Genomic DNA, 14,955 nt, shown 5'->3' with positions numbered 1-14,955 from the left:
CTGTTTCTTTTTGGTTAGGTCTGTCAGTGGGGCAGCGATTTGGCTGTAGTGCGGTACAAATCGTCTGTAATAACCGGCCAAGCCTAAGAAGGATTGAACCTGTTTCTTTGACTTTGGGACAGGCCACTTTTGGATAGCATCCACTTTGGCCTGTAGGGGGCTGATAGTTCCTTGACCCACCTGGTGTCCAAGGTAAGTCACTCTGTTTAGGCCTATTTGACACTTCTTAGCCTTAACAGTTAGTCCTGCCTCCCTTATGCGCTCAAGGACTTTTTGTAGATGTTCCAGGTGGTCTGCCCAGGAATCCGAAAATATGGCCACATCGTCAAGGTAGGCGACTGCATATTCTCCTAATCCCGCTAGGAGACCATCTACAAGTCTTTGGAAAGTGGCGGGTGCATTTCGCAGCCCGAAAGGGAGTACATTAAATTCATACAGCCCGAGATGTGTGATGAAGGCTGACCTTTCCTTGGCAGATTCATCTAGCGGTACCTGCCAGTACCCCTTGGTTAAGTCCAAGGTAGAGATGAACTGGGCCCTTCCCAGTTTCTCTAATAGTTCATCTGTGCGTGGCATGGGATAGTTGTCTGGGCGAGTTACAGCATTTAGCTTACGGTAGTCCACGCAAAAACGTATTTCCCCATCTGGTTTGGGAACTAGAACCACTGGAGATGCCCATGCACTTTCAGAGGGGCGGATTACACCCATCTGTAACATATCCTGGATCTCCCGTTCTATAGCAGTTTTAGCTTGAGGAGACACCCGGTAAGGTTGGACCCTAATTGGGTGAGCATTACCTGTGTCAATGGAGTGGTATGCCCGTTCAGTCAGTCCTGGGGTGGCTGAGAACGTTGGCGCGTAGCTAGTGCACAGCTCCTGGATCTGCTGTCGCTGCATACGCCCAAGGGTCATGGAGAGGTTCACCTCTTCCACACCACCAGCACATTTCCCTTCGTAGTAGACACCTTCAGGCCACTCAGCGTCGTCTCCTCCCTTGGAGGTTTTTTGCTTTAATTTGGGCCCAGAGCAGAGACAAGGGAATTGTCTTTTTCTGTAGGCTGACAATCACTATCAGAGAATAGGTATTCTATTCCAGCACAGCAAAATTTTACAGCCAAGTTTTGTTTGTTTATTTCTAAACCTCGGGTGTAAAGTTAGTTAAAAACAGAGAGGTTAGAATGGCCAAATCCTCAGCTCGACTACAGCTGGAATTAGCCAAATTGCAGGCTGAGGAAAAACAAAGGGAACATGAAAGACAGATAGAACTCATGCGGCTGAAGGAGGAGGAGAAGGAAAAAGAGAGGAAGCATGTGGAGGAGATGGAGAGGATAAAGGCCCAGCAGAATATACCAACAAACCCTAGCAATCCTTCTCCAGGTACCACTTCCCATCCCAGAAAGTTCCCCACCTACAAGGCAGGTGATGATACTGAGGCCTTCTTAGAAAACTTCGAAAGGGCCTGCCTTGGGTACAACATCTCTACTGACCAATACATGGTAGAGCTGAGGCCGCAGCTCAGTGGACCCTTAGCTGAGGTGGCAGCTGAAATGCCTTAAGAACAATGAACAATCCTCCCAACACTTGCACCCCCCCTTTCCTGGGAAATGTTGGATAAAAAGCCTCACCAATTTGCATAGGTGAGCACAAACCCAAACCCTTGGCTCTGAGAACAATGAAAAAGCATTCAGTGTTTTACAAGAAGACTTTTAATAAAAAATAGAAGTAAATAGAAATAAAGAAATCCCCCCTGTAAAATCAGGATGGTATATATCTTACAGGGTAATTAGATTCAAAAACATAGAGAACCCCTCTAGGCAAAACCTTAAGTTACAAAAAAGATACACAGACAGAAATAGTTATTCTATTCAGCACAATTCTTTTCTCAGCCATTTAAAGAAATCATAATCTAACACATACCTAGCTAGATTACTTACTAAAAGTTCTAAGACTCCATTCCTGTTCTGTCCCTGGCAAGCGCAGCATACAGACAGACACACAAAACCTTTGTTTCTCTCCCTCCTCCCAGCTTTTGAAAGTATCTTGTCTCCTCATTGGTCATTTTGGTCAGGTGCCAGCGAGGTTACCTTTAGCTTCTTAACCCTTTACAGGTGAGAGGAGCTTTCCCCTGGCCAGGAGGGATTTCAAAGGGGTTTACCCTTCCCTTTATATTTATGACAACCTATCTCTAACTTTTAGTAAAAATACCCATGACAGAATCTTAACTTTAGTTATAATCCTCTCGATTAAATTCAAGAGAATAGTTGAAAATGCTGAGAAAAGATACAATTTTTATTGAATTCAATAGGATTCTTTTTCTGAAGAGGGTTTTTGTTTTTTCCAGGTTTTTCCCCTCCCATTCACACAAAGTAATTGCACTTTTATGTGTATGTGCACTGCCTTATGATGCCATTTTTGTATATCCAAGCAGAAGTAGTTGCTGCTCTCTGAGATAGGCCAGCAGTGATCTGTGCATGATGCCTTTCCAGAGGATGCCCAATAGAATCCATCCTTGGGTATACTTTCTCCTACAGCCTCCCTGGTCATGCTTCTGGAACACAGATCAGTTACCATGTATTTTCCTGACCATAGACTGCCACAAGCTGCAGGCACTGCTGCCAGTTCTCCTGTTTGGGACTGTGTGATGTCTTCCTTTTCTTCCAGTCTCTCGGAGATTTCAAGATGCCTTGTGAATGATCCTGGCAGGAACCTTCACCCAGATTTATTCAAGACTTAGTTTCCACAAACATTCATGTGAACAAAACCCCATGTCACGCTGTGTGGAGTGGTTCACAACCATGAGTTCCGGCTTCAGGGAAGACAGTTTGGAGTGTGTGCCCTGCTTTTTTAGAGTCAATACATTCTATAATTAGATTTCACCAACCCAGTAACAAATGTGACCTCCTGAAGCACTAAACAAGTGTTACCATGGAGTCACAGACAGTCCGCTTGAGCACTTCAGTCTGTCTGGCTACTCAGGCAATGATAAATGGTCACTTACACCAAAAATCACAAAATATTCAGGTTGCTTCCAGTCCCGAGAGATCAGTCACTTACCCCAGATCAGTTTGTATCTTAGATCTCACACCAAAGACACTGCTGGTAGCCAATCCTATAGTAAACTAACTAAGGAATAATTAACTAGGAAAAAGAAATGAGAGTTATTTACAGGTTAAAGCAGGCAACATATATGCACAAATGAGTTAGCCTTTGTTTCTAAAAGGTGACAGAGATATAATAATCAGTCCACTGAATGTCTTTTAGGGTTAACCCAAGTTGACCCTGGGGAATCTCTGTTTTTGTTTCTTAGCTCAAGCTCTTGAGAGAATCCAAACAGCAAAGAGAGAATTATTTTTTCTTGTGATCATCTTTATATGCTCTTCCCCTAGAGTTCAAATCGATGTGACAACGGCTCCTGCACGTAACTTCTTCATGGGTGGATGGGGCAATCAACAAAGTTTTTAGCCTTGATAGTCCTTCATGATGGATGAGGAACCAAATTTCTTGCCTAGATTCAGAAGTTCAGAGCAGGCATTTTTACAATTGTAAAGAAACTTACATATTACCTTATAGCATGGGACTCAACATTACAAATACAATTGATGCACGCACCAACTTACATGCATTTTATAGAGTCTAAACACTAAATGCATCTTTACAAGACTAACACCTATCTTAAATAATATTAACATATAGGTGAGTTGGTCTGGTTTCCAGCTCTGAATATATCGGTGCTTAGCTGACACCTACAGCTTTGGCAACAGTTGGCACCTGGTTTACCAGCATATCACCTCACTGGCAGGAGTGCTCATTGAAAATGAATACATATTGAATACATATGAATACATATTGAAAATGAATACATATTGTGCAGTGTTAACACAGCTCTGTCTTGAACATATGCAGCTTATCCTATTCAAACCAGTGAATTTCCTTGCTTTAAGCTGTAGAATCCTGCTATTAAGGCCTGGCTCATATTTTTATTACTAGAGAAGAATCTTAACTGTTCTGTGCTTCTCTTCTTGAATTAATCCTTCCTGAAGACAACTTTCTACTAAATGTTCTAATGTTATGATAATCTATTTCATGCACTCTTGAGAAGTCTGATTCCTCATTAGTGTTTTGATCAGAGTTTAGCTTTGCAGTCATTTCTTTTGTAATTGTTTATTAAATTACATTCTTCACTCCAGTACTATATAGCACCTATTTCCCTTGCTTTCCCCCCCCAGACAGTAAATGCATCAAGAATACATTTCGGCCTTATTAGAAGTAGGCTTGACAGAATTTGATTTTTATTTTGTTATAGTTTTGACAGATAATATTGATTTATTTTTAAGCTTTTTTCTATTTTCATTTAAATGTTCACAGTTGCAGGAAATTGTTGGACAGGGTAGACAATAATTTAGTGACAGCAGACATTGAGATTCAAAAAGTTAAAGCTTTATAACCATGAAAACACATTGTCAACACCACATGTCAAAATATATGAAGTATATGCCCTTAAATCAAACTCTACTCAGTTCTCCAGCAGCTTTCTTTTTTTTGTTTTTACGTTGCCTATTTGTAAATTTTGATGATGGAAATATTTTTCGTCAGTTTATGTGAGTACACTGAAATAAAAATCTAATCCTTCCAGAGATAATTGTCAGGTTTTTTGTTATTCCGTTTTCAGACATAACATTCTGTCCCTTGGCTCCCAATTATATAAAGGTCTATAATCTGTTTCTTCCCTGATATCATTGAAACTGTTTAATCATCTAGATGCCATTGCTCATCCTCCAAGGGCTGTGTTATGAGGGTGAACTTTTATGTGGCCCTGATTTGTTCCTGGAGATAATGTCCTCGCTCAAACACCCTCACGCAAAAAAGATTGGAAGTTTGGCCAAGAAGCCAGCATGCTGAGTCATAGGGAAAAATTAGCATGCTGATTCTCAGGCTTTTTAAAAAATATACAACTTTATTAATCATTGTTGGGGGTAGGTGGGGAGAAAGGTAAGATGTTTTTTAATGTTTTTGAACCCAAAGATAGCAAAAAGAAAAAGTGTGCTATAGGGTTTAGATTTAAAACAGCTCTTTTTTGGTTGTGACATTCTTTGTGTTGAAGGATCTTGTATTTTGGAGACTGATTATAAACCTCAAATATTTTATAAACTTTACTTATTGTGCCCTTTTAACTTGCATTTTTTCACTTTGGGGCAGAGGGATGGAGGTGGGGAGTAGCTATTCAAATATTAAGCTACAAATTTAGTCTTTTTTTCTGGAAATAATTTCTAATAAAACACTCTCTAGTTCCTTACTAGAGTCACTTGTAGAGTTATTAAACTGCAAAACTGATATTGAAGCCTTGAGCGGCTTGTATACCACACTGAAAGTCATACAGAAAAATGGGATGCTTCAGGGCTGTCAAAGGAGTAGCAAGTAGTAAAGCTTTTCCCCTCTTAACTGGTGAAGTTACATAAATGTGAAACATCACAGAAAAGAAAACTACTTGAAGATCGTACTCTTCCCTACAGGTCTGAAAGGGACATGATTCAGACTGCTCAGTCAACAATTTGGCATATCAGGCATTTATTGCATTACAGGCATATAACACTTTTGCTATGTAGTGTTTATTTGTTCCATGCGTGTGAATAGCCAACATATTGGAATTGACAAGAATTCCCCATTCAAAAGCACTTGAGACAAGTTTGCAAGCTTCAGTAAATAATGCTTGCTTCACAACTATAGAAAAGACACCAGGTACAACACAGGAAAAGTGTTAAATGAATGCCCTGCTTAAATATAGCTTCTACCAGTTTGCGTTTAAATTAAAATAAAAAAGCCAAAGAACCTTTTTAAAATCCCCCTCTTTCCATTGGTTTTCACTCATTTCTGATTTAGCTTTTTATGTAGTGGTGTCTGGTAATGGAGGGTACTCAGTTACTTTTTTAACTGTCTACTACTGTATTATTTTAATTCCACCTCTTGTATAGTTGTTGATCATTTAAATTGAGTATATTAGGTCTGTCGATTAATCGCAGTTAACTCACAATTAACTCAAAAATTAATTGCAGTTTGAATCGCACTGTTAAACAATAGACTACCAATTGAAATGTATTAAATATTTTGATGTTTTTCTATATTTTCACATACATTGTTTTCTGTGTTGTAACTGAAACCAGTGTATATTATTTTTATTGCAGATATTTGCACTGTAAAAATGATAAACAAAAAATAGTATTTTTCAATTCATCTCATACAAGTACTGTAGTGCAATCTCTTTGTTGTGAAAGTGCAATTTGCAAATGTGGATTTTTTTTTGTTACATAACTGCACTCAAACAAAAGAAAGTAAAACTTCAGAGCCTACAAGTCCACTCAGTTCTACTTCTTGTTCAGCCAATCGCTAAGACAAACAAGTTTGTTTACATTTACAGGCAATAATGCTGCCCTCTTCTTATTTGCCATGTCACCAGAAACTGAGAACAGGCATTTGTATGGCACTTTGGTAGCCAACCTTGCAAGGTATTTATGTGCCAGATATGCTAAACATTCTTATGCCCTTTCATGCTTCGGCCACCATTCCAGAGGATATGCTTCCATGCTGATGATGCTAGTTAAAAAAATGTGTTAATTAAATTTGTGACTGAACTCCTTGGAGAGAATTGTATGTCCCCAGCTTTGTTTTACCCACATTCAGCCATCTGTGTCATGTTATAGCAGTCTCGGATGATGACCAAGCATATATTCATTTTATGAACACTTTCACTGAAGATTTGACAAAACGCAAAGAAGGTACCAATGTGAGATTTCTAAAGATAGCTTTGACCCAAGGTTTAAGAATCTGAAGTGTCTTCCAAAATCTGAGAGGGACGAGGTGTGGAGCATGCTTTCAGAAGTCTTAAAAGAGCAACATTCCAGTGTGGAAACTACAGTACCCGAACCACCAAAAAAAGAAAATCAACCTTTTGCTGGTGGCATCTGACTCAGATAATGAAAATGAACATGCATTGGTCCATATTGCTTTGGATCATTATAGAGCAGAACCCGTCATCAGCATGGATGCATTTCCTCTGGAATGGTGGTTGAAACATGAAAGGAGATATGAATCTTTAGCGCATCTGACAAGTAAATATCTTATGATGCTGGCTACAACAATGCCATGTGAATGCCTATTCTCACTTTCAGGTGACACTGTAAACAAGAAGAGGGAAGCATTATTTCCTGCAAATGTAAACAAACTTGTTTGTCTGAGTGACTGGCTGAACAAGAAGTAGGACTGCATGGACTTGTCGGCTCTAAAGTTTTACATTATTTTTGAATGCAGGTTTTTTTGTACATAATTCTATATTTAAGTTCAACTTTCATGATAAAGAGATTGCACTACAGTTCTTGTATTAGGTGAATTGAAAAATACTATTTCTTTTGTTTATCATTTTTATAGTGCAACTACTTGTAATAAAAAATAATATCAAGTGAATACTGTACACTTTATATTCTGTGTTGTAATTGAAATCAATATATTTGAAAATGTAGGAAAAACATCCAAAAATATTTTAATAAATTTCAGTTAGTATTCTATTATTGTTTAAAAGTGTGATTAATTTTTTTGAGTTAACTGTGATTAATCAACAGCCCTAATTAGCAAAATTTTCAGTCGTATTGGATTTAGGAACACTTACAATAAAGAAAATAGTGTAATCCAAATAAGTACAAAAATTGCACCAAGTCTCAGCCACAGAGCTTGCAGGATTTAATTATGTCTGGAAACTGAAGTATGCACATTATTTGGTGGTCTGCCCACATTAGGGCTGAGGCTCATTAGTGGGATTTTATGGGATACTTTGCACTAAGGCTGATGTTGCTATATTTTACATTTGAAGACTTCTATCCCCAAAACTGTCAGTACATTATACTTTTACAGATGTAGCATCTCCATTTTACAGCTGGGCTATCTGAGGCAGAGATGGTTAAGTGACTTGCTTAAAGTCACACAGTGAGCCAAAGGCAGAGTCTGTAATAGAATTGGTTGCCAGACTTCCAGTTCCATGCCGTATGTCTCAGACACGTTTGCCACTCCACAAAATGTTAAAGTAGATCTGCAAAAACAAAAATAATTGTACCCATTTGCTTCTCTATGATGTATTGAGATGGCCTGAACACCTATTCCAAATTTATTTCTATTGGATTTTATATATTAGGAATATCAGATATTGATGTCTCTGTAATGTTGCTGGAGTACTGTTTAGAGAACTGGAGTAAGCTTTCTCAGTCCTCACTTGAAAGGAAAAGGGTTTAATTAACTCAAATTTTTAAAAGCATCTTTTCCTCCAGTGTAGACATATCCGTAGGGAGTCCTACAGAGCTCTTAGCAAGAGGAGTGGAGGCTAAGATTAGGAGCCTTTCTAAGGATAGGAAAACATTGAATGAATGAACTACAAAAAGCTTCTGGGAGTGAAGTAGAAAATTACATACATTTATGATAGATGTACGTTATAAGAATTAAACAAAACTGCTTTTGGATACAACAATACATTTTTGATCAGCTGGCAGCAAATCTTCCTTTCTAATCTAATTTCTGCTGCTTTCTTAATTCAAATAAATATTGTTTACTGGTCAATATTTTTCATTTTAATTATGTTTCTTCTTATGTAGCTCCCCAGAGGAATTTTGAAATTGCCTTCAAGATGTTTGATTTGAATGGTGATGGTGAAGTGGACATGGAGGAGTTTGAACAGGTAAATTTCTGGGAGGTTGACTTCTTAAAGATATACAACCTAAGACTTAATTGTAATGCTTACTATACAACATAATTATGATGGTTTGCTACTAGTAGGTATTGGCACATAGGTGATAGTTCATAGATGCTCTTTCTATGCACAACAGCACACCCTTTTCACTCCAGCTTCCAGTAGGGAACCTTTAATTAAACCAGGAGAATTACGTGCATAATAATCTGCAAAGCCACCATCATTATTCTCTGACTTGAGTCTTGAGAAGGTCTCATGGACAACCCTAGCTCCACAAACAAAAGAAATGAATTGCTGTGCTAGTGTAACTGCTGTTAGGGATTCTGACCTTGCCTGCTCATATTTTTATTACAAAGCTATTGTTTTGTCATAATATTGAATAACTGTGCTTAATGTGTCTGAAACATAAGACTTTATGCATTTGCTTAGAGCTACTTTAGTAATTTTGCTTGACTACTTTGAATTTACTTTCCTATGTTAATTTTCCCCAATCAAAGTAACATCCCATCCCCAATCATATTTGATTTACACAGTTTGACTTTTCAGGTGATGATATCATCCATTGGAGGTAGGGTGAGTCAAAACAGATCTGATTTCTGCTATGTGTAGGTACACATGTTCGCTCTCTTTCAGATTAGGGATGTGTTGTTTTTTTCTTGGACCACAATTTATGTGGAAAACAGGCTTAAGAGCTCTGAAACTCAAAAAACATCCTTAATTGCCAAATGATAGAAAACCTCCAGAGTTGTAAGACTGATGAAAAAGAAAGGTGAATGCATTCACAAAGAGAAGGAGGTAATTAGCTAGTTGAATGATGAGGCACAGTACAAAACAAGGGAATAGATTCAGAGGAAGAAGAAAAAAAGGTTACTCTACATTTGTCTCCATTATCCATTTGTACCAACATGATGCATCGGTTATTATTTATTATATATTGGGTTGTATTTCAAATGTTTCATTTTCCTCCAGAACAAGAGGACACAACCAAATATTCAAAAGTATAATTAGATACACAGAGTGCAAACTAGTGATGTGGCCAGTGTTCTGAACATTGACTCTCTTAAACAAATATCAACCATATCCTATTTCAGCAGTATGTTTATGTTCTCCTCATAGCGTCTCAGTGCCTGTCTGCATCTCTTATCGAAAAACTAGGTTAAGATCTAATGTTCATCCAAGTCCTCTCCCCTCGAACTCCACACGTTTTAAACAAGAGGCATAACATTTTAAGCTCTTATGGACGTTGCAGACATTCTGGCATTTTCTGCTGAATTCCTGGATGAATAATATGTCTTCTCCACGGGAAGTACAGTGCCTTTGATCCTTTTCCTGCCTAGGTATATTAAGAAAAGCAAACAAAATCAGTAAGAGTAATATCTTACACTCTCTATGCAAAAGAATAAATGGACACAAATCTGACATCAGGAATCATAACATTCAAAAACCGGTAGGAGAACACTTCAACCTCTCTGGCCACTTTAAAAGATTTAAGGGTGGCAATTTTGCAACAGAAAAGCTTCAAAAACAGACTGCAAGGAGAAACTGCTGAACTTGAATTAATATGCAAACTAGATACCATTAACTTGGGTTTGAATAGAGACTGGGAGTGCCTGGGTCATTACACATATTGAATCTGTTTCCCCATGTGAAGTATCCTCACACCCCCTTGTCAACTGTCTAAATGGGCCATCTTGATTATCACTGCAAAAGTTTTTTTCTCCTGTTGATAATAGCTCATCTTAATTAATTAGCCTCTTTCTCCACCTTTTCATGTTCTCTATATGTATGTGTATATATATCTTCTTACTATATGTTCCATTCTATGCATCCGATGCAGTGGGCTGTAGCCCACGAAAGCTTATGCTCAAAATAAATTTTAGTCTCTAAGGTGCCACAAGTACTCCTGTTCATCTTACACTTCCTAATAGTTTAACTTCCAAAGCAATGTTATATAAAGCAAAGTAACAATTGAAGGTTATCTTTCAGTTTCACTTTCTAAGATTAACTTGTTTCTTCTTTTTAGTATTTGGTTCCAAAACACATTAATCTGTTGTTCTGTAAAATACTGCATATAACAAATAGTCCTTCACTGTGACAATTAGGAGTCATGTCATTTTTTCCTGTACAATATTTAGCCAACCCTGAACTATGGAGGGGCATAATAAAAATTAGTTTAGCAAACACCTCTAAAGGAGATATAGAAAAGCATTGTATGAGCAGTCTGTAATTTTTACCATACTTTTATAACTCTACACATTATAGCTCTACACACCATCGGTCAGTATTTCATAACAATAAAAAGCAGAAACTACCAGTTGTGTGTGGAAACACAGGATTTAGTGTCAGACTAAGTGACTGTACCTTTGAGTCTCTTTAATGGAGAACAATTGGAAAATATGTATGCTCGTGAAATGGTACTCCAATTGAGAATGTCCATGGATATCTGAGAACACAAAGGTATCTCTGAATAATCTAGTCACAAATTTTTACCATATATTGATTAATTTTAGAGAGACTGTTACAAGATATGATGATGATGATATATATTATTCATTGAAAACTAGGGCCAGAACAGGCGAGTTTTTGTTTTAATTTACTTTGTTTTCTCAGAGTAAGGAAATATTTGGGATCCATTCTGCCCCATATCACTTATGGATATAGTATCACTGCTATTGTTTACTTCAAAGGAAGAGCTGTGTAACATGCTTTACTTCCTCCATCTTGTTCATTTGTTACAGTTATGCACATAATAGTGTGTATAATTCCCAAATAGTATGGATTGAGGTAATTGCTTGTAAAATGAAACTACAAGACTATTGCATCAATCCATCTCTTCCGGAGTGGAAATCTGAATTCAGAATTATTACCCAAGTTATGGCCCCATTCATCACTTGCAATAGGTGATAGGGGGGCTGAGCCCTATCAAGCAAGGTTAATAATTCCAATTAGTCATGCTCTGCACCTGGGGGATGATTAATTACCTCCTGGCCAAAGAAGGTGGAACTAGTTCTCATAAGTAGACTGAGGGAGCTCAGTTAGGGAGACAGGTGTCTCTGGTGTAGAGAACCCTGAGATAAGGTTTGACAGACAGGAAACACAGGAGGAAGAACGCTACTGGAGCTGGTTAGGTTCCTTCAGGGGAATCCCTAAGGTAGGGCCAACAAGAGAAGGGCAGAAGGGGGATTAATTTAACGATTTGTTTGGACTTTGATTTGGATTTGTTTGTGCTACCTCGGAAGGGCTTTAGACTTTCATGTGACTTGGCTGGAGGTGAGCTGGGAGAAGACAAATGCTGGGAAAGGCCTTTGCAGGGCAGGGAAGGCTAGAAGCCAGTAGAAGGCTCCAGAGACTAGTTCTTGTGCAGTGCTGTGACTAGAGACAAGGGGGTACCAACATTGTGAGAACATACTATTACGCTACTTGAATGGTGACAGGTTTCATAGTGGTAGCCATGTTAGTCTGTATCGGCAAAAATAAGGAGGAGTCCTCGTTATTTTTGCTATTACGCTATTGTATCCCTAAATACCACTGGCCTGGTTTTCAGAAGTGTTGAGCTCCCTCATTTTCCATCAGCCCATACGTATCAGATACATTCTATTTCCTACCATTCATATAGTTCCTGAATATACCACTTCATAGTCATTTGACCATATTTAACCATTCCAAAAAGCTTCTTACACTACATTTAGTAATCAAAGTAAGTTTAAGAATTTTTACATCCAGCTAAAATCAGTCATTGTTGAATGTTGATAAATGAATTTACAGTACCTTAAGGAAAAAAAGAAAATAGATAATGGATTGCCAAAAAAAGGCTGAAGCTAAGACCGTATTTAACAGAAATCAAGGCTTTTTTTTATTTTGGGGGTTTTATGTAAAATAAGTGTTCTGAGGATCAAAATTTATAAAATACTTTGAAGATGAAAGTGCTGAATTCTTTTAAGTAATCCCAGTCCACATGATATGCAAAGGGAGGTTTCAAGTGCATTAAGAGGACATATACAAGCTGTTAAGGATATGAATATCTATTTATGCTAAGCTTTTTACATGCTTCCATGTATATACAAAGGAATAAAGGTTGTATACATCACCAGTATAGTTTGATGAAGACTATAATCTCCCCAAAACTTAAATCCACAGCTTTCCAGACAGCAGTTGAAAGGAGCTGTATGTGGAAAGTGGGAAGAGGTCAAGAATATCTAAATGGCTACAGCTATTTAAGAACAAGAACGCTGACTCTAGTGAATATCCAAAGAACATTCCTAGATTCAGCTCGTTTCAGATATCAGTATAAATGATTGGATATACTTTGCAAATAACCCCCCAAAAACAAACTAAACAAACTGTGGTTCCTTTGGTAGGGATATGTGTATTTTTCAAGAATTTATGCAAATACACCCTGGAATATCATATGCCCTTTTGGGTATTTCAGACCAATGAGGTGTTGTCACCCTTGCTCTGCATCTTTGGGTGCCTCATGATGCTTTACTGCTGTAGCCCCCAACTGGGCTGCTCACAAACAGCCCACCAGCATGTAGGTCACTCCCTGAGTGTTTGTGTATAGCCATAATCCTGGTTCAGCAACTCTGATTCCAGTAGTCTGTCAGCAAACACCAGCCACACTCTATCTTAAAGCACCCTTGGTTACCACTTGCAGGGTGATCCTAGCACATACCCAATACTGGATTTTCTCCCAAAATGAGTGTTCTGCACTGTCCAGCCTCTCCTGGCCTCTTCTCAAAGGATCAGTATTTAACAGTTTGCCACCCTAAATAGAGTTACTCATACAGTTCACAACACTGGTTTAGTTTTCATTAAAGAATAAAACAAGTTTATTTAACTACAAGGAGATAGGATTCAAGGAATACAAACATAACCCATTAAAGGCAAAAATGGTTACAAGAGAAATTAAGATAAAATACTTCCTAGTACTAAAATTTAACAAACTAGACTTGGTTCAAGGTGGAAATATTTATACTTCCATACACATAAACCATGCATGTACTTTTGGACTGTATGATTTATTTTAGATGGAGACAAACAAAAGTACCATGATCCTTACTGGGGCCTGCAGACACTGCTATCGTATAAATTGGGATGGCCAAACTGTGGCTCACGAGCCACATGCGAGTCTTTTACCATTAAATTGTGGCTCGCAGAGCCCCCCATGTCCTCCCATTTTCCACCTATCAGTCTTTGGGGGGAGAAGAGGGACTTCAGAACCTCTGCCTTGCAGCAGGGTGGTGCAATAGGGGCTTCTGCCCAGCGAGGAGGGGAGGTCTCGGGGCTTCTGCCCAGCGGGGATGAGGGGCCTTGGAGCTTCAGTCTTGCGGGGAACACCTGCCAGGGCTCAGGGCTGCAGCAGGAGCAGGGCTGAAGCCCCAACCCCTGGCTCCCAGCAGATGTGCCCCAGCTCTCGAACTTTTGAAGATTGTCATGTGGCTCCGAGGGCCAGTAAGTTTGATCAACCCGGATATAAATGATTATCTCCATGAATGCACTACTTCCTGTGTAACAGTCTGCCATGAGCTGAACACTAGCCTCTGCAGGAAAAAGTCCTTAGAGATTCAGAGGCAGTGTGTTCCAAACCAATCATAAATTACATAGCTTCATACATAATTACTTACAGACCATCACCTATATCTGTATGCAAAACGCCTATTAATGTTGGCAGTTTTGACAAATGGAAAATGAGGTGACTATGTTCAATGATATTAAAGGCAAAATGCTTCGGTTTACATTTTAGTGTATTAAAAATGTGAATCCTCATTCCGATTTCATTCTTTTTTTGTTATACATTTTTCTTTTCAAATTGTTTTAAATGACTTTTCTTGTATTGTAAGTACATCAAAATGTCTGTAATTTGGAGGACGCATTTAGGCTGTGGGGAGCATAGCAAATCAGTTGGGGCAACTGAAGTTTTAAGAGAGAAACCTCACTGCTTTTCATTTTTAAGGTGCAGCTAAGCCTGTATCTCTGATTTCCCCCCCTCCCTCCCAGTTGGTGCTCTCCACTTATAACAAGGGTCCTACGTGCTTTCGATATTTAAAACCTTTTGCAGCTGCCACACTGCTTTTATCCCCCATCCAGCATGAGGAGGAGGGAGAGGGGATTGCCAGCAGTGCAGCCAGTGTTTAACCTCCAGAAGTCTTCCAAGGAGAGAGAGGTGAACAGCTCTTCACTTCCTCCTTTCAAAGTATCCCTTTCCTATTGAAGCTAAGGTTTGCTCCACT

The 14,955-nt window shown here is 38.6% G+C and overlaps 1 protein-coding gene across 2 annotated transcripts in view; it reads left to right on the top strand.

Annotated features, from left to right (window-relative positions):
- Positions 1-14,955, top strand: part of MICU1 (mitochondrial calcium uptake 1) — a 214,036-nt gene that overhangs the window by 110,832 nt on the left and 88,249 nt on the right. For both annotated transcript variants that reach the window (XM_084634526.1, XM_084634527.1), the window contains one exon: positions 8,631-8,713. In XM_084634526.1, coding sequence (XP_084490652.1) covers positions 8,631-8,713 — 83 coding nt within the window. The remainder of the gene's footprint in view (positions 1-8,630; positions 8,714-14,955) is intronic.

Source organism: Lepidochelys olivacea, assembly GCF_965140295.1.
Source record: "Lepidochelys olivacea isolate rLepOli2 genome assembly, chromosome: 7".
In the NCBI taxonomy this organism is placed as follows: domain Eukaryota; kingdom Metazoa; phylum Chordata; order Testudines; family Cheloniidae; genus Lepidochelys; species Lepidochelys olivacea.
Note: the sequence above shows the minus strand (reverse complement) of the source record. Positions and strands in the feature narration are given on the sequence as shown.